At 53.5% G+C, this 19,920-nt stretch overlaps 1 protein-coding gene across 3 annotated transcripts in view; it reads left to right on the top strand.

Moving 5' to 3' along the window:
- The window catches only part of HHIPL1 (HHIP like 1), a 72,185-nt gene that overhangs the window by 50,804 nt on the left and 1,461 nt on the right, over window positions 1-19,920 (top strand). For 2 of the 3 annotated variants that reach the window (XM_055288223.2, XM_055288222.2), the window contains 6 exons: window positions 2,176-2,319; window positions 4,612-4,940; window positions 5,434-5,560; window positions 8,169-8,314; window positions 13,528-13,609; window positions 14,135-14,563. In XM_055288223.2, coding sequence (XP_055144198.1) covers window positions 2,176-2,319; window positions 4,612-4,940; window positions 5,434-5,560; window positions 8,169-8,314; window positions 13,528-13,609; window positions 14,135-14,231 — 925 coding nt within the window. In that variant the 3' untranslated portion in view covers window positions 14,232-14,563. Of the gene's footprint in view, window positions 1-2,175; window positions 2,320-4,611; window positions 4,941-5,433; window positions 5,561-8,168; window positions 8,315-13,527; window positions 13,610-14,134; window positions 14,564-17,609; window positions 17,693-19,920 lie in introns of those variants that run through there. The other variant, XM_055288221.2, reaches the window with a different exon arrangement.

Here is a 19,920-nt window from a genome sequence, read left to right as displayed (position 1 = left end):
GAGATCCCAGTGCCGGGTGGATGACTGAAAGCCTGAGCTGTTCTCTCCGTGAAGAAGCTGGAGTTTGGAGCTCGGTATTGCTCCCCAGATCATATGCACAGGCCCCACAAAGAAAAGGCCTCCAGTCTTGGCTCTGAAAAATGAAAGTGCTGGGTTCAAGTTATTTGACCTTTTCGTATCTTATTTTTTCTTATTTGTATTGATAAGGGATTAATAGGCTGGGTGCGGTGGCTCAAACCTGTAATCCCAGCACTTTGGGAGGCCAAGCAGGGAGGATCACTTGAGGACAGGAGTTCGAGACCAGCCTGGGCAACACAGTGAGAGCCCTCATCTCTACAAAAAAATTGAAAAATTAGCCGGGCATGGTGGCATGCACCTGTAGTCTCAGCTACTCAGGGGGCTGGGGCAGGAAGATCCCTTGATCCCAGGAGTTCGAGGCTGCAGTGAGCTATATGACCACATGACTGCACTCCGGCCTGGGTGATAGAGTCTCAAAAAAGAAAAAAAGAAAGAAAGAAAAAGAAGGGATTGAGAAATCAGTGACCAATCCTGGAAAACCTAAACCACCCTCAGTATTTCAGTCAGAGGAAACTGAACACAAGGATGACTAAGGCATTGGGAGGCTGGAGAAGGAGAGGAGGAAGGTTACCTTACTTGAAGACTGGTAACTGTAAGAAGCTGCTATCACTCCTGGGTTGGAGGAACAAAGGGAAAAAGTCCTTTGTGCTGTGGACTTTGCTGCTCTTAGTACCAAGATGGCTGGGTGGAAACCCAGGAGTCCATGTTCACCAGCCAATGCTGCTGTCTCTGCAGCCACCACTTCTGGAGGCAGGGCTAGAAGCCAAAGAAACCTGGTCTCTCCCTTCCACCTACCAACCCAAACTGGAAGCCAGCTGGCTGGGAAGTATGGTGGTAGGTTTCCTGCAATGGCAGTAAGGGAGGTTCCTGAGTAGAATGAGTGTGGTGCTGAGTGTACCACACACCATCCTGCCCACCGTTAGAAGCTGCAAATGAGAGAGTACATAAGATGAGTTCAACATAAGTAACTAGGGTGTGGGAAGCTACGATGAGGAAGAAACCAGCTATGTCAGTGACTAGGTCGACAATTTCCCGTAATCATAACAGGGCAGGTGCTAGCAATGGAGAGCAGAGACAAAACAAAACACTAGGCCAGAACGAGAAGACTTGAGTTCTAATCCCAGCTCTGCTACCTATGGGCTGTGTGACCTTAGACAAGTTACTCAACCTCTCTGAGCCTCTAGGTCCTCCTTGGCACGATACAGTGCATTAACTTTGCTCATTCTGCCTACTAGCTCCTTGTGGAAAATCACTTAATACAAAAGATATGAAAAGTCTTTTCCAAGCTGGGCATGGTGACTCAGACCTGTAATCCCAGCACTTTGGGAGGCCATGGTGGGCAGATCACTTGAGGTCAGGAGGTTGAGACCAACCTGGCCAACATGGTGAAACCCCATCTCTACTAAAAATACAAAAATTAGCCAGGCGTGGTGGCGGGCACCTGTGATCCCAGCTACTCAGGAGGCTGAGGCTGGAGAATCACTTGAACCTGGGAGGCAGAGGTTGCACTGAGCTGAGATTGTGCCACTGCACTCCAGCCTGGGCAACAGAGCAACACTCTGTCTCCAAAAAAAGAAAGAAAGAAGAAAGAAAGAAAGAAAGAAAGAAAGAAAGGAAGGAAGGAAGGAAGGAAAGAAAGAAAGAAAGAAAGAAAGAAAGAAAGAAAGAAAGAAAGAAAGAAGTCTTTTCCATTGTAAAATGATGTCCAAGAGAGTCCATGATCTTGTTTTGTGGTTTTTTTTTTTTTTTTTTTTGAGACAGAGTCTCAGTGTCACCCAGGCTGGAGTGCAGTGGCGCGATCTCGGCTCACTGCAGGCTCCGCCCCCTGGGGTTCATGCCATTCTCTTGCCTCAGCCTCCCGAGTAGCTGGGACTACAGGCGCCCTCCACCACACCCAGCTAATTTTTTGTATTTTTAGTAGAGACGGGGTTTCACTGTGTTAGCCAGGATGGTCTTGATCTCCTGACCTCCTGATCCGCCCGCCTCGGCCTCCCGAAGTGCTGGGATCACAGGCGTGAGCCACCGTGCCCGGCCTTGTTTTGTGTTTTTGGCTCATGCGTGGAAGGCTGAGTTTTAGGGGCCCTTATCTTCCTTTAGGGTAATCCTGGAGGTCAAAGAACCAGCCTCAAACCACAACGGGGGCCAGCTGCTTTTCGGGGATGACGGGTACCTCTACATCTTCACTGGAGATGGCGGGATGGCCGGAGACCCCTTTGGGACATTTGGAAATGCCCAAAACAAGTATGTTCAGCTTTAGTTTGGCTGGTGGGTTGGTCTGCGTACCCCTGGGCTTCTGATACTCTTCCAGAGGGCGAGTTCCTTCCTCGGCCAGGCATTGTAGGGCAGGAGAAAAGTTTCTGGGTCCCAGCTCAGCCTGCAGCTAGCTGGGCAGCCTAGGCACGTCACTTGCCCTCATCAGTTAGAGGGGGTAAAAGTCCACTCTGCAGGCAGCTTGTCACAAGGAGTAAAGGCAATCTTGACTGCCCAGGGCCTGACACAAGACCCTCTGGGCACAGGCACCTGAGAAGTGACATTAGCGAGCCTCACGGCAGATGGGATTTTCTCTTAAGGTCAGCCTGGCCCTGCCAGAGCCCTGCTGGAAGAAGGGAAGGGATGCTCCCCAGGCCGAATGGCAAGTGTGAGCTGGCTGGAGCAGGGTGGCAACAGCACGTGGGGCTCCTGTCCCAGGGTCCCTCAGGAAGACCCAGATGTTAATGTGTAGTCTTGCTCTTTTACCCACTTTCTGGCTTGAGCAAATGAGCTCAAGATTTCATTCCATTACACACACACACATACACAAATATGCATATACACACATACACACATACATACACACACACACAAACACACATGCACATGCTACATATACACAGCACACACATAGACACACATATGAGCACACAAACACATTCACATACACACATACACACAATACACACACATATACACACACACATCCACACACATATACACACACACCCACACATGTCCACATACATCCACATGTACACACACATATACACACATACATACATACACACACACATACACATCTACATACATACATTCACACACATACACACACAGTCTTGGGAGTGTAAACAGGATGTCCAGGAGTCTCAAGCCAGCCTCCCCCATTCCCTTAGCCAAAATGATAAAACCTTCCTCAGCCCAGGAAGTAAAAATAGCAAGTATGATGTTGATTACAGTAATTAAAGTGCTCACAATTTGTGAGTTGTCCTTTCATATGTGACAGTGTAAGCATCATCCCAGCTTTCTCACGTTTGGAATGTGTTTAGAGATGAAGTTGAGAAAACAGAAATTAAGGATTAGTGGATAATTGGACAGAACTTAAAAACATTATTTTGCTGCTACGAGTTGTGCCCACTTAGATATCGAATCCTGGCATGTGATGCGTGGGTTCAGGGGTGTGATCTGGATGGTGTTCAGCAGGCTGGAGTGTATGAGAGGAATTTACGGGGGAAAGTAGAAGGCCAGCAACAGGGGCTTGATCACAAGGCATATATTGGGTGGGAGCATTTCACCACCGTGAAAGAGGATACTTGTTTGCTGTCCCTACTGATAAGGGAAGGGTGTGGGTGCTAATGCTATGTGAGGATGATGGAATACAGCTTCACAAACCCTGCCTTGAAAAACAACCCAGAGGGAGGACACCAAAATGCTAACAGCAAGGGAAACTGATGCATTAAGTCGGTGCATCAAAAATCACAGATGAGAAGGGTATGTTCTCTGCACTGTCTTTAAGCACATTGCAGATTTTTCCCATCACGCGTCACTTTTGTCATGAGCTATCCTCCTTAGCTGCTTGGAGCTTAGGGCTGCACCCCTCTGCTCTCTCCCCCTCCCCCCACCAACCCACAGTCTGGTGCATTTGGCTTTGATTGCAATCCTTCATTCACTGACTCTGCAGACACTTAATGGTCACCTACTATGTGCTGGTCATAGTGCCGAGTACTGGAAGAAAACTGTAAATACAAGTCATTTTTCTAGTGGAATTTTCACCCTATACCACAGTCCGGGAGGACCGAGTGGTCTGAGCGGGACCACTCTACTATTACAGTTGAGGACACCCAGATTCCACAGAGTGTGCGGTGAAGAGCTTGAGTTTCTGGGCCCAGGCTATCTGGGCTGGATCCCAGCGGTGCGGCAACGGGGCAACGTTATTTGACCTTTCTGAGCTCCGCTGCCACATCTGTAAAGTGGGGATCATACTAGGACCCACCTACCTAAACGACTGTTGTGAGGACAAAACGAAATAGATGATGTGTTGTGTCCAACGCATGGGACAGGCCTGGCGCACAGGAAGGTAGGGGATTCATGTTGAGTGAATGAATGGTTACCCGGCTGTAAGTAGTTAAGGCGGACAGCATCCCAGAGTCTTTAGCCCCACAGCCTAGGCTCACCGTGCACCTGGCTCAGCGGTCAGCCAGCGCCCCCGCACCTGCCTCGCGGAGCCCGTGCGCCCTGGCTCAGGACGACCCCGAGCCGCGCCCTCTCCCACCCCGCCCGCAGGTCGGCGCTGCTGGGCAAGGTGCTGCGCATCGACGTGGACCGTAAGGAGCGCGGCCTTCCCTACGGCATCCCGCCCGACAACCCGTTCGTGGGCGACCCCGCGGCGCATCCCGAAGTCTACGCCCTGGGCGTGCGCAACATGTGGCGCTGCTCCTTCGACCGTGGCGACCTCTCCTCGGGCGCTGGCCGCGGGCGCCTCTTCTGCGGCGACGTGGGCCAGAACAAGTTCGAGGAGGTGGACCTGGTGGAGCGCGGCGGCAACTATGGCTGGCGCGCGCGCGAAGGGTTCGAGTGCTACGACCGCAGCCTGTGCGCCAACTCCTCCCTCAGTGAGTGCCCGCGCCCCGGGGTCCCCGGCCCCGAATCCACCCCACCCCACCCCACCTGCTGTGCCCCAGGGCCTCCCTCGGAGACCGCGCCCCGGAGATCCCGGACCCTGGGTCTGTCCCCGGCCCCACTCTATGGGCTGTGCGGCAGGGCCTCACTCGGGGACCACCCGCACCCCAGGCACCCCCTGACCTTGGACCTGCCCCCACCCCAACTCCACGGGCTGTGAGCCAAAGCCTCCCTCGGTGGCTGCCCTCGTCTCCACCCGGAGCCTCCCTGCGCCTTGGAGGCCTCCCAGCAGCGCTCTTGAGTTCCTCCTCGCCCCATCCCCACCTGGCACCCCTGCAGACACGCTTTCCCCCACGCCAGCCCTGCTGTGGGCACGCCCCTCCCTCGGTGGCCGCCCCGCCCCCGCGGAATCCCTCCGGAATTCTCCTGGCAGATGAACCTGCCCCCCGCGGGCTCACCGCAGCTTCTCGCCCTCCCACCCCGCAGATGACTTGCTGCCGATTTTCGCCTACCCGCACACGATTGGCAAGTCGGTCACAGGGGGCTACGTGTACCGGGGCTGCGAGTACCCCAACCTGAACGGCCTCTACATTTTTGGGGATTTCATGAGCGGGTAAGTGACCTAGTGCCCTCGCGCCCCTGGCTGCTGCCACTGGCTCCTTGGGACTGGCTCCTTGGTAAAAGGGAGTGGTGTATGTGTGCGCCGGTTCCTGCACATGTGCCTCGCTGCTCTGACAGGGGCCCTCAGGTGTGGGCCCGACACCCGCATCCACCCCCTTTTCTCCTGAGGTGTATCATGAGCCTTTGCTGCAGGCCTCAGTACCTCTGTGACAGACACACAACTCCTGGCATTAAAGACTGGAGGCTTGCTTAAGTGCGGGACCGTGGCCTTCCTCTCCCTTCTGAGAACCATGGGCTCTGGGCCTGACAGCAGTTCTGATGGGCAGGAGGGCAGAATATAAACAATTTCCTGGACACTCAGGGCCACCCTGCTCCTGGGGAAGCCACAGCTTGTCACTGCAACAGCTGATGGGGTCCTGGAGCCCTGCCCCACCCCACCCCAGCCAGGACTGCAGGGAGCTTGCAAAGGTTGAGAAACTATGACCCAAGAGAACAGTGGCTGCCCACGGGCCTCCTAATGGGGAGAGGAGGAGGTGGGGCTCTTGTGGCCTTGGAGCCTTGCTGCCCTGCCCCCGTGCTCTAGGGCAGCAGTGTCACCCACTGAGACCCTGGTGTGGGAGGAGGATGAATGACATCCCAAATAGGTTTGATGGGGGAGGGAAACCTACATCACAACCCTCCTGTGAGTCAGGCCCTGTCCCCAAGGTTGCTTATGGAGCCTCATGACCACCTTGTTGTCCCATTGTACAGAGGAGAAAGCTGAGGACTAAAGAGGCCCAAGGGCAGGCTAAGACGGCTTGGTCTGAACCCTGGCTCACTTACTGGCCCGGTGAGCTTGAGCCAGTTACTTCACCTTTCCTTATCTTCAGCTACCTCATCTGCAAAATGGAGATGATCATAGTACTTGCCCCCTAGGGTGGTTTTAAGGACTGAATCAGTTAATACATAAATAGCACTTAGAATCTAGTGTGGAAAGGAAGAAAGAAAGAAAGAGAGAGAGAGAGAGAGAAAGGAAGGAAGGAAGGAAGGAAAGAAGGAAGGAAGGGAAGGAAGGGAAGGAAGGGAAGGAAGGAAGGAAGGAAGGAAGGAAGGAAGGAAGGAAGGAAGGAAAGAAGGAAGGAAAGGGAGGGGTACATGCTTAATATATGGTGTTTTTTTTTTTTTTTTTTTTTGAGACAGGGTCTCATTTTGTCCCCCAGGCTGGAATGCAGTGGCACAGTCTCAGCTCACTGCAGCCTCCACCTCCCAGGCTCAAGCAATCCTCCCACCTCAGCCTCCTGAGTAGTTGGGATTATAGGCATGTGCCACCACGCCTGGTTAATTTTTGCATTTTTTGTAGAGATGGGGTTTTGCTCTATTGCCCAAGCTAATCTTGAACTCCTGGACTCAAGCAATCCTCCTGCTTCGGCCTCCCAAAGTGCTGGGATTACAGGCTCAAGGCACGGTGCCCAGCCTGGTGTTTCTTAATTATTTCCATGCAACCTCCTCTGACAGCGGCAGAATAGGGTTCCCAAGGAGAGGGAATAAAGACATGAAGATGCCTGAAGCTGGTGGGAGAATTCTGATTTTGTGTCCAGTCTGCAGCCTGGAGCTGAGAGAGATACCTGACCTGGGCCCCTGGAAGTTGGATTCCTCTCCCAGATCCGCCCCTTCCCCTGGGACCCAGCTTTCCCATCTGGAAAATGGGTGTAGATGAAGCCTCTGTTTTTACCCCTGATTCTCCTTTCTCCCTTCTGTCCTTCCCAGGAGGGCCCAAGTCTCCTGACCACAGAAATTCAACTAATTTTGCCAGTATTTTCCCAGCCCCTCTGCTGGGTCAGGCAAGAACCAGGATGACAGAGATGAAGAGGACCCCTAGTACCCGAGCCAGGGAGACAGACCCATTCAGTCCACTGCACTGCAACCCCAGAGAGCCTGTGCACACTGTGGGGGATCCCAGCATGGGGGCCTTCAGGGAGGTCTTCACAGAGGAGGGGACGTCTCTAAGTGGGGCCTAGAAGTATCATTAGGTGATTGACAAGCAGCGATGGGAGTAAGCAGCAAGGTTAGCATATTCCAAAGATGTTGAAGCTCCAGCGCTTGGCAGGTTCTGAAACCAGTGAGCTCTTGAAAGCACTGTGCCCTCTGCAGGATCCAGTGGGCTGGATTGTATTCAGTGGGCAGTAACCAGGCTGTTCTCGTTCATTCCTGTGGGTATCTGGTAGGTGCTTGGTGAAGATTGCACACAATGACACCTTCATGGACGTACCACATGTGTAGTCACACAGGGCCCCGTGCTCAGAAAGGTTCACACTTCATCTCATGCTCTGTGATCACCATCTTGAATTCTTAATATATTTTGAACAAGTGGCCCTGCATGCTCATTCTGCACTGGGCTCTGCGAATTGTGTATGGTCCTTGCATGGATCAGTGGGTGAGTGGATTGGTAGATGGATGGTGGAAGGAGGGAGGGAGGAATGGATGGATGGATGGATGGATGGATGGATGGATGGATGGATGGATGGTGGATGGATGGATGGATGGATGGATGGATGGATTGGTGCATAGGTTCCCCTGGGTGCCATGCCAGGCATGGCCTCACAGCTCATCTTCCTTTGCAGGCGTCTGATGTCCCTCCAAGAGAACCCAGGGACAGGCCAGTGGCAGTACAGTGAGATCTGCATGGGCCACGGCCAGACCTGTGAGTTCCCAGGCCTCATCAACAACTACTACCCATACATCATCTCCTTCGGGGAGGACGAGGCTGGTGAGTAGTCTTGAGACCTCTCCTTGCTGGTTGCTCTTGCCTGGGACTGGTCTTCCACCCTGTGGTCCTTCTGGTCTCTGATGTGGGAGAAGGACCACACAGGCCTGAAATTAGTTCCCACCTGGGAGGAAGATGTTCCCTGGGCTCCAGACCTTGCATGTGCCTCTGTTACGGAAAAGGGGTTCCCGATCAAGAGCCCAAGAGAGGGTTCTTGGATCTCGCGTAAGAAAGAATTCGGGGCAAGTCCATAGACTAAAGTGAAAGTAAAGGAATAGAAGAACGGCTACTCCACAGACAGAGCAGTCCCAGGCAAGAGCAACCAGCAAGGTTGCCACGGCATTTGTAAACTGTCATGGCGCTGGTGGGAGTGTAGCAGTGAGGACGACTAGAGGTCACTCTCGTGGCCATCTTGGTTGTGGTGGGTTTTAGCTGGCTTCTTTACTGCAAACTGTTTTATCAGCAAGGTCTGTATTTTGTGCCGGCCTCCTATCTCATCCTGTGACAGAATGCCATAACTGTCTGGGAATGCAACCCAGTAGGTTTCAGCCTTATTTTACCCAGCTCTTATTTAGGATGGAGTTGCTCTGGTTCGCATGCATCTGACACCTCCTCAGGCATCTTCACCTCTCTAAGCTCCTGTTTGTTCCTGTGGAAAATGGAAGTAGTGGTCCCTTTCTTCCTCTTACCTCCACCTCACCCTGGGTAAGGTTGCCATGAGCTCTAGTCTAATAACATGGGTAAGCGTCCATGCCGGTTAGCCGGCCAGGAAGGATCTGGAATGGTGGAAACGCAGGCAGGTGGTGGAAGAGAGCCTCCCCAGAGACCTCCCCTGGCCTGGAGTTCCTGATGGCAAATGGATTTGGGCCATTAAATGAAACCACATAATTATTTCAAAGTGGGTGGACACAGCCTTCTTGCCGCTTAGTGGGTCCTGAATCTAGGCACTTGTCAATGCAAGGGACAGAGTGGGAGGGGAGAGGAAGAGGGGCCTGGAGACTGGATCCTGCTCCAGCCTCCTGCTTTTGTCCTCGGCCCTGGGATTGTTCCTGGACAAAAGCCCAGGGGCCCCCAGTGGGGCCTAATGGATGCTTATGGGGTTGCTAGGCAACGCCTGACCAGGGGCCTTTGGAGGGGTGTCCCCTGCCCGGCTCAGTGCCTAGAGCCCCCAGGGCTGAGTCTGGGAAACCTTTGTTGAACCGTCAGAATCTGAATTTCCAAAAAGGCAGCCCCCAGCCCCCACAGCCATTCCTAAGCCCTCTGAGCCCTTGAAAGCCCTTTCTTTTGGTCAGTAGGGGGTTAATGTGTTTTAGAAGCAGCGGTGCCCCTCCCCCACAGAGGCAGGGCCTGGAAGGAAGGTACAGTTCCCAAAAGGCTGTTCCTCAGCCCTCTGAGTGACACCCGAGTGTGGAACACCAGGAGGAGGCACCAGTGAGACTGGCGGCCCAGGGACAGCTCTGGCAGCGGCCTCTGGACAGCACAGAGCCCGGAGCCCTGGGGTCCAACGCGAACAAACCTTCCCCCTGCTCTCGGCTCCCGCTTCTGCTTCTCTAATTGTTCCAACACTTGCAAATTACAAAACAAGTACCTCTGCTGGCCCAGTGTGCTCTAGGGACAGTCCACACCACGGAGACCAGGAAGGTGGCTCAGTGTCCCACCAAGGGAAAACATCCCCTTTGCCCTCTGAAAGTTCATGGAAAACCACTGACAAGGGGCAGATTCCTGGGAGAAAAGGCACACAAATGCATCCTGTCACAATGACATGACACAGGAGCCGTTGGAATGAAGACCCAAAGATACAGGGGAAATTGTCCATTTTTTCTTTTCTTTTTTTCGAGATGGAGCTTCGCTCTTGTTGCCCAGGCTGTAGTGGAGTGGTGCAATCTCAGCTCACTGCAGCCTGCAACCTCCACGTCCCGGGTTCAAGCGATTCTCATACCTCAGCCCCCAGAGTATCTGGGATTACTGGTGCGTGCCGCCACACCCGGCTAATTTTTGTATTTTTTTAGTAGAGACGGGGTTTCACCATGTTGGCTAGCCTGGTCTCAAACCCCTGACCTCAGGTGACCCAAAAGTGCTGGGATTACAGGTGTGAGCCACCGCGCCCGGCTGAAATTGTCCATTTTTATGCTCAGGTGCAATGGAGTATGGACAGCTGTGTAGAAATGTGATTGGACAAAAAGGGCCTGACCTTATGCTGATTGAGTGGGGAGGGCCAGCACAGCCTGTGTGTCTAGATTCTTCTTGGCCTCTCTGTGCATGCAGTCCTTCCTTCTGGGTATGGGGCTCTCTCTGGAATGGGGGTCTTATGACCTGCAAATGGGTCAAGCAGGTCAGATCACCTCTTCCTTTTTTATTTTAGAGGTAGAGTCTTGCTCTGTCATCCAGGCAGGAATGTGGTGGCGCCATCATGGCTTACTGCAGCCTCAAACTCCTGGGCAATCCTTCTGCCTCAGCCTCCCAAGTAGCTGGGACTACAGGCACATGCAACTATGCCTGGCTATTTTTTAAATAGTTTGTAGAGATTGGGTCTTGCTGTGTTGCCTAGGCAGGTGTGGAACTCCTCGGCTCAAGTGATCCCCTGCCTTGGCCTCCCAAAGTGCTAGGATTACAGGCATGAGCCACCATATCTGACCCAGATAATTTCTTTTTTTGTTGTTATTGTTGTTGTTGTTTTTGTGGGATTTTTGTTTGTTTGTTTGTTTGTTTTGAGACAGGGTCTCGCTCTGTCGCCCAGGCTGGAGTGCAGTGGTGTGATCTCGGCTCACTGCAACCTCTGCCTCCTGGGTTCAAGCGATTCTCATGCCTCAGCCTCCCGAGTAGCTAGGACTATAGGTGCGCACCACCATGCCTGGCTAATTTTTGTATTTTTAGTAGAGATGGGGTTTCGTCATGTTGGCCAGGCTGTTCTCAAACTGCTGACCCCAAGTGATCTGCCCGCCTCGGCCTTCCAAAGTGCTGGGATTACAGGCGTCAGCCACCATGCCTGAACTCAGATAATTTCTTCATGGCCAGTTTTACACAGAAAGGTGGGGGGAGCGTTACAGTAATATTTTTAGGTTCTATGACTGGCTTTGGGGGAAATGTGTGCTGGTTTCTATGATCTGCCATGGGAAAGAGAGGTTCTAGTTTCTATGGCATCTAGGGGGAGAATAGGACTGAGAGACGGGAGGACAGGAGAAGGTCAGAGAAAAACTTTTGCTTTGGAGGCAGTTTCTGAGGCCTTCATTTTGGAGCATTGTTTTCTGAGTCTCAACAGCAGCCCTGGGTGGGCTTGGCAGCACCCTCGGGGGCTCCCTGTGTGTGCAGAGGGTTGGGGGCTACAGCTCCCAGCATATCACGGCTGGAAGGGGCCTTGCAGTCTGCCTGGTCCAGCCTTGTCATTTTATCAATGAGGAAACTGTGGCTCACTATGAACGCCTAGTTATGGAAGAGGGGCACCATGCCCAGCCTGGCCCCTGGACACCTCCCAGAGTGGGGCCTTAAGGTCGTTTGGCCAGATGAACCAGGGAGTTCCTCAAGGGGTTGGAACAGAGGAGCCAGGGCTGCTGCTGCTGGCTCACTCCAGAAAGAGGCCCAGAGGGGAGTGGATGGTCCAAGCTGTGTGGCCAATTTAGGGTTGTGCCCATGGACTTCCTAGCAGGAACATTCCACCCGGGGACCCCCAATGCTGCAGGCTACATCATCACCATGTGTGCCTACAGTTCCTCCCCCGGCCTCCCCAGTGGGGCTGGTGCCCCTGGGTTGGGGGTTGGGGGCCATTGACCACTCAGCGTACTGCTCTCCTCATCCCCCAGCCCCATCACAGCTGGGTCTACCCCGGTTACACAAGTTACCCCTCAAGTGCCTTCCCTTTGCACTTCCCAAGTTTCCTGTGCCTTGCTTCTCAGACCCCACCCCCATGCAGCCCTCCCTGACTGCACCTGTCCCCAGGGATATGCTTTCCTCCAACCTGTTACCAAGCTGTCTGTCTCAGCCTCTCCATGGGGAAACCCCCGTCCCTGCCCCTAGTCCAGCTGAGCTCTCTGCTATCCTTTTACAAGGACAGAGGTATTAGCATGGCTGAACCCTCAGGATGAGTCATGTGTGGCTTGTGTCTGGGCTCCCAGCCACCATGCATCCAATATTGGTGTGGGGCTGGGGCAGCAGACTTTCCTGAGTTCTGGTTCTGGCTTAACCATTCACTAGCGGTGTGACTTAGGACAAGTCACTTGACTTCTCTGAGCCTCTTTTTTTTTTCTTTTCTCTCAGCTGTAAGAGAGAGAATTGTCTTAAACACATGGCTGCCAAGGTCACTTTGAAAGGTGCAGGGAAAGCGAGGATCAGCCAGGATGCTTTTTAAGGAATAATGCAGCCTATTTTCTGGACATAGGTGCCCCTGGCAGCAGGGGTTGGGAGAGAGGATTGTAGTGGGAGGAGCAGGGAGAACCCACATTCCCTGAGACAGTCCTCAGCACCAGGGGCTCGGAACTCCAATGGTTACATTTTCAGCAAAGCTCTGAGACCGGGAGAAGTTGAGGCTCAGAATGGGGCCATCACACAGCTGCTGGAGATCACAGGGGGCCAAGCAGAGGGGCTAGGACCTACACTCCCAGCCATGTACTCTGCTCCTTCCTGGGAGGTGCTTGCTGTCAGCAGAGAGACACCCTGGCCTCGAGGACCTGGCAGGGCCCAAATTCCAGATGACGGCCGCAATCATAGCTAGCTAATGCTGATTAAGCACACACTCTGTGCTCTTTAGTCCTTATAACAGCCCAGTGAGGCATGCCCATTTTAGAGATGAGGAAGCTGAGGCTCAGAGAGCCACATGTGCCAGCGGGTCCCCCGGAAGCAGTTGGGGAGCTGGGCTGTAGCCCCCTCATGTGTGCCCAGAGGTGTGTGGGGCTGGGGCATGAAACCCATGTAGGTGACAGGGGTGGCGCTGGGTCACTGGGAAAAGGCAAGAGCAGAGGTCTGAGCCGGAGTGGGTCCAGGCACAGCACCTGACACCCGGGAGACCAGGCTCCAGAGGCCCTTGGGCACAACCCAACGCCTCACCCAGCCTCAGTTTCTCTTTCTGGGGACTGGACAGCTAGACTGAGCTGGGATGCCTCACATGATGGCTAGCTGGGGTTGGGGTCGATTTCCAAGCCTGCAGGGAGCGGGGTGGTGAGGCGGGGCTGGCTGGGACGGTATTCCAGGTGGGGGTCTCACTAGTCACTTTGTTCTGTCCAAAGGGGAGCTGTACTTCATGTCGACAGGGGAGCCGAGTGCCACAGCTCCACGCGGGGTTGTCTACAAAATTATTGACCCATCCAGGTGAGTCCCGGCCTCCAGGACAGGGAGCTCCTGCTGTCTCTCAGGCCTCCTAGCTCCACTGGCTTGTCCCCTCCGCCTCGCCCTCAGGTGGGAGGTATTAATCCCCATTTTCAGACAAGAACCCTGAGGCTCAGAGAGGGACGTGATTTGCCTCCGTTCCTCCAGCAAGGGGCGGACCCAGGATTCAGACCCGGGTCTGAATCTCAAAGCACAGGTCTATTAGGATAGGAGGGAGCTGGAGAGGTGACTGGGGCCGAGGGCGGAGGCTTCACTCGGCTTTCTTGCCTGGCCTGCCCTCCCTGCATCTTCCTCCTGTCTGGCAGGCCCCTCATTCCTCATTTCCTGGGCTGCCCCTGCACCCCCACACCCCAGCCCCCAATTTGCCTCTGCGATGCCTCCCAGATGACACCCTGATCCCTGTGTGTCCCCGCCCCGTGCCTGCCCTTCCTCCTGTGGTCTGTCTTCCACTGGGGAAAACACACTGGGCTCCCTTCGCCGGCTCCATCTCCCCGGCTTCCCTTCTAGCTGTAAGGCCAGAAGCGCCATGCCAGGCCATGTCCCAACTCCTTCCATGTGCAGCTCATTGACGTCTCAGCCGTTCATTTTACAGTGGTGGAAATGAGCACAAAGATACAAAGTCACGGGCCCGGGGCCCAGAGCCAGGGTTGGGCCCAGGCCACTGGCTCCAGAGCCCTGCCCTCGGCTGTGTGCCTTAACCTCACCCTCTTCAAGTACCTTCCCCAACCCACTTTGCCCTCCAGGCCCCTGTCCAGCCCTTCCTCAGCTCTCATCACTCAGACTTGTAATCTCTGGGCTACACGACTGTCTCCCAGCTGCTCTGGGAGTCTCAGGGCCAAGCCTGTATCTCTTCACTCTGCAGAGGCCGCCCAGGTACTGGGAATGGCACGGAGCAGACTCAGGAACGCTCGATGAATAAATGAGTGATCAGCTTTCTAAGCTGCTTCTCAGCTCTTAGATTTTCGCTTCTCTGCTGGCTTCCACAGCAGTCTGAGCACCTCTTCACCACCGGGTGCGGACACAGCTTGTACTTATCTCTAACACAAGGCCTGAGGTTGCACTCCAAGAATCCACACATTTGGCAGACCCTAGGAGTCCCCAGTGTGTTTACTTACCCTAAACTTTGAGACATGCCAGCTTTGGGAAAATCCTGAAACAAGCTGGCATGTTTCATGTTCTCGGGAGGCAGATGGGAGGAGTTCAAGTCCAGCCTGGGCAACATAGGGAGACCTTGTCTCTAAAAAAATTAATTAATTTTACAAAAAGAAAAATTCTAAAACACTTATTGTGCTTAAAATCTTTTACACTGGGCTCAGTGGCTCACGCCTGTAATCCCAGCACTTTGGGAGGCTGAAGCCGGAGAGTTGCATGAGCCCAGGAATTCAAGAACAGCTTGGTCAACATAGCAAGACCCCATCTCAACAAAAAATTAAAAAATTAGTCTGGTGTGCTGGCACATATCTATAGTCCCAGCTACTTGGGATGCTAAGGTGAGAGGATCACTCGAACTCAGGAGGTTGAGGCCGCAGTGAGCTATGATCGCACCACTGCCCTCCAGCCTGGATAATAGAGCAAGACCCCATCTCAAAACAAAAGACATTTTAGAATAGTTTTAGATTTACAGATGAGTTGCAAAAAGTACAGTGTTTCCTGTATGCCCCTTACCCTGTGTCCCTTATTATGAACACCTCACATTACCATGGTATATGTGTCAAAATTAATCAACTAGTATCAGTCCATCACTATTAATTAAACTCTACAACTCCACACTCTTTTACTTTTTTTTTTTTTTTGAGATGGAGGCTTGCTCTGTCGCCCAGGCTGGAGCACAGTAGCATGATCTCAGCTCATTGCAACCTCTGCCTCCCGGGTTCAAGTGATTCTCCTGCCTCAGCCTCCCGAGTAGCTGAGACTACAGGCGCCTGCTACCACGCCCAGCCAATTTTTGTATTTTTAGTAGAGATGGGGTTTTGCCATGTTGGCTAGGCTGGTCTTAAACTCCCGACCTCAAGTGATCGGCCCACCTCGGCCTCCCAAAGTGCTGGGATTACAGGTGTGAGCCACCTCCCCCAGACTCCACACTCTTTTTCAAAGGATGTTTCTAGTTGTTCCCCAATGCCCTTTTCCTGTTCTAGGATCCCGTGTTGCCTTTAGTGCTTGCGTCTGCTTAGCTTTCCCCTGTTTGTGTCAGCTTCTCATTTTCCTTGTTTACCAGACTTTTTTTTTTTTGCTTGTTTTAAAAGCACACATAAATTATTGACATGACTTTTTGTCAAAAAAAAATTATCACTTCCTCCTTCCATCCCTTCCTTCTCATTTCCCTGAGGTCCTGTCCATCATTATCTATGCAACGCCAGGATTTATGTGGTTGTATTTGGATCACACGCAGACTTGGTTCTTTTTCCTTCATTTATGCCCATTTTGTCTAAATGTTGCAAACATCGCCCTCAAAAAAACCGTTTCTAATGGCTGCGTGATTTTCTGCTGAGTCACTATAACCCATTCCTTAGAATTTTAGGTTATTTCCAATTTTCAAAAAAGAATGCTTCTCTGAGGAAATGTTACATATACCAAGTGAGTGCCTAATTCATGCCAGATGTTGCCTTAGATCCGTCATCTTTGGTTTTTCCAATACCGTTCTGCTATTGGCTTGTTGTCCCCATGTCATAGAGAGGGACCCCAACAAGACTTAAGTTCTCTTGCTCACGGTCTTGTGTTAGGAGCCAGAAGTGGGCTAGATTCCTCCCTCCCACCCTGACCCTTCTCTTTTCATTCTCCTGTCTTGGAATAACTGTTTCTTTGCACCCACACATATTACACAGAGGTCCCATTATAGAACATTTGGAAAATGAAATAAATGGGGAGTGGAGGAGGTAGGGTCAGGTCATCTATTACTACCCACACATAACCACGGTGGCGTTTTGAGGTGGATATCCTACCCTTTTGCATAACAAAGACTTTTAATGCAATTTCCTTAAGGAACAAAAGCCCCACTGGGTCTGTCTGAAGTGTGTGGATGTTCTCTGGAGGTCAGAGCAAGAAAAAAATTCGCTTTTCCTACAGCTTTGAGAAGTGTGTGTGCCTGGTTGTGTTTCTGCAGCCTCTGGGGACAAAGACCCTTGTCCCTCTTTTGTGTCCCTCTTCGGCCAAGCCTGTCTGGAGGCCACTCCATGTCACGTGGCTACTTCACCCCTTGGCCTTTCCACTGGAATCCTATTGAAGTCGTGGGCCCACGTGGGTCTGTCCTGGAATGGGGTCGTTCCCAAAGAATCACAGATCGACGGCCAAAAACTAATTAAAACGGAATTCCATTCCCTACTGTGCCCTCAAAAATGTCAAAGGAGACCCAATTCCTAGCCCTGGCACCCTTCTCTGACTCTTTTGTCTCCCTGCTCTCTCAAATCCCACACGCCAAGGCCCCAAATCCCTCAGCTCTGCCTCCAGGCGCAAGGCTTGCTTTCCTTACCACCCCCGCCGCCCCCGTCCTTTAGATGGTTCCAGGCAGAGGAATCTCTCAGATTCTGCATCATCAGAAATCCAGGAACCAGAGGGGCAGAGGGAGACACTCCTCAAAGGCTGTGGGGCTGGTGGGAGAGGGTGGCGGGCAGGAATCAGGCTGCATTTCAGGAATCAGACGGCAGGCTGGGGGAGGAGAGAGACTGGCATTTGTTCACACCCTGAGGACAGAGTCCATGCTCTGGATTAGAAGTGTCTTGGGAAAGAATAAGCCTCCAGCCCTGGTGCTATTCCGGCAGAGGCTGAGCGTGCAGCCGGTGGGCTGTTATAGGGGTTTATGCCCTGGAGCTCTTAGAATCCTGGGGGCATGGAGTGGACAGGGATGCTGCAGGCCACACAGTAGGTGCACGGTAAATGGCCACCTGTTACTATCATTGCTGTTCGTACCTGCCTTACTGCAGGGGAAAGGCATCCTCAGGGTGGGCTCCCAGGGTGAGACTCATAACCTCCTGTGTGTCGTTGGCAGGCGGGCACCACCTGGCAAATGTCAGATCCAGCCTGCTCAGGTGAAGATCAGAAGCCGCCTCATCCCCTTTGTGCCCAAAGAAAGTAAGTGCCCACCAGTGGGACACTGAGGATGGGGGGAGAGATCCCGCAGCCCACAACGGCTGCCTTTCCAGCCAGACGCGGGTCTTACCGGCTGGACCTAGATGCCCCTCTTCAGCCCCTGTGCCTAGCACTGTGCCTGGCACACATTAGACATGGTGGTAAGGTGGATGGGACTTTAACTAAACTAGGTCTTGCTTGATTGGTCACAATTCCTTAAACCAAGAGAGAAATAGCTGGTGCCAGGCAAGGTACGCTCTGAGTTCTTGGGAGGGACAGAGAAGGAGGATGTATCTGTGTGTAAGCACGGGAGACCGGAAGAGTTGTTTGTGGGAGGGGCTGGCATGTGGGCTGGGCCTTCATAGATTGTTGACAAGCCTGATGAGGAGAGACGACAGAGCAGGGCCACAAATGACTGCCCACGGGGCCTGGGACTGGGGGAAGGGGATGCCCCAGACTGGGGCTGTTCCCCTGGGCCCAAGTTAGGTGGGAACAAAGACCCTGTGTTGTCAGGTCTTCCAGTTCTTCAGAGAAGCAGAAAATCCCCCCATCCACTCATTCACCACGGACACGTGCGCTGCCCTGGGGATACAGCACATGGCGAGACCCTGCGGTCCTCGCCGTCTCAGCCTGTTAGGTACAACCTCCCAATTCAAAGTGTTGGCGACTAGTTCAGAATTTTCAAAACCACTCTGCTAGCCAAGGAAAATATTTCAGCAGGCCAAGTGGGCTCAGCAGGCCACCCATTGGCAGACTGGGTGTGTATGGGGGTAGGGAGGGCAAGAAGCGAGGGAGGCTAGGCACCTGGGCTGAAGAGCTACCCGGGGTAGAGGGGGAAGGGTCTGAGCTCAGCGATTTTGGAAGTGAGTTCTGGCCACAGTTGTTTTCAGGGCTTGGTGAGTTTTTCATTTACTCATTCAGCAGTTTCTGGCACCTTTGTTAGTTACTGGCTCCATGCTGGATGCCGGAGCCACAGTGAGAAGTCAGACCAGGCCCTGTTCTGGCTGGGACAGACAGAGATGTCATTTACTGTCCCAGGCCTTGTGATCGAAGTGTGTGCCAGGTACCGTGAGGACCCACCCAGAACAGTGGAGACTGGGGTTGGGGGTAGGGGTTCCTGGAGTCTGAAAAGAAGAGGAAGGGTGCACCAATGGGGGGTTGCACTGAGGGGGGTGGCACCTAGGGGGATGGCACTGAGTGGGTATGGCACTGAGGGGGGTGCACCTGGAGGGGGTGCACTGAAGGGGGTGGCATGGATGGGGGGTGCACTGTGGGGGTGGCATGGAGGGGGTGGTGCACTGAGGGGGGTGGCACAGAGGGGGAGTGCACTGAGGGGGGTGGCATGGAGGGGGGGTGCACAGAGTTGGGGGATGCACCCAGGAAGTTTGCATGGGGGGGTGCACCTGGGGGAGTGCACTGAGGGGGCCTGGCACTAAGAGGGAGGTTCACTCAGGAGGGTGCACCGAGTGGGGTGGCAGTGCAGGCGGAGGGAACAGCGAGAGAGGTGAGGCAGCCTGAGGAGCAGGAGGTGGGGGCCAGGGGCCAGTGTTCAGGGACAGGGTGCACCTTGCCCATGTCATGGTGCTCCGGGCCCCGGCCTGTGCTTGGCCTTATGCTGGGAGGCCCTTTCTCAGCTCTCTCTCAGTGGTTTTCAAAGTGGAACTGGCTGAAGTGGGGCCGGATTAAAGAGGTTTGGCCTGGTGGCCCCAGGATCCTCCCCATAGTGATTGAACAGTCTTGGGCTGTCACACATGGCAGTGCCCAGTGCGTGGCACTGCACCTGTGTGGAGTAGAGCTGGGCACAGCAAAGTGTAGATTGAGGTCTATCCCTGTGGCTGACCTGGGCCAAGCGTATCCCCACATTCTGCAGAGACAAAGGGAATCATCTGCCTCGGCTCCATAGCACCGACTGCAGCCAGGCTCTGTGGTGGGGTATAGGGGCTCTGCCTTGTTCCCCAGACACAACCAGAGCTCCCCCATGGTACCCGCCGTGACAGGTGCCAACCTTGGACCAGGAGGAAAGAGATTCACCCTGACCCCAGGGATCCCTGTGTGTATCCCGTTCCCAGCCTGCTGGCCACTGGCCACCATAGACCTGCAGCAATTTTTACCCACCTGTGGGCCTCAGCTTCCTCACCCTCACAACCAAGGCCTGGAAGATGAAACGGTGACTTTCTCTTAGAAGCCTTCCCAGACACTCCTTCCTTTCATTGCCTTCCTGAGTTCTGAAG

This window comes from Symphalangus syndactylus, chromosome 8 (assembly GCF_028878055.3).
Source record: "Symphalangus syndactylus isolate Jambi chromosome 8, NHGRI_mSymSyn1-v2.1_pri, whole genome shotgun sequence".
NCBI lineage: Eukaryota > Metazoa > Chordata > Mammalia > Primates > Hylobatidae > Symphalangus > Symphalangus syndactylus.
Note: the sequence above shows the minus strand (reverse complement) of the source record. Positions and strands in the feature narration are given on the sequence as shown.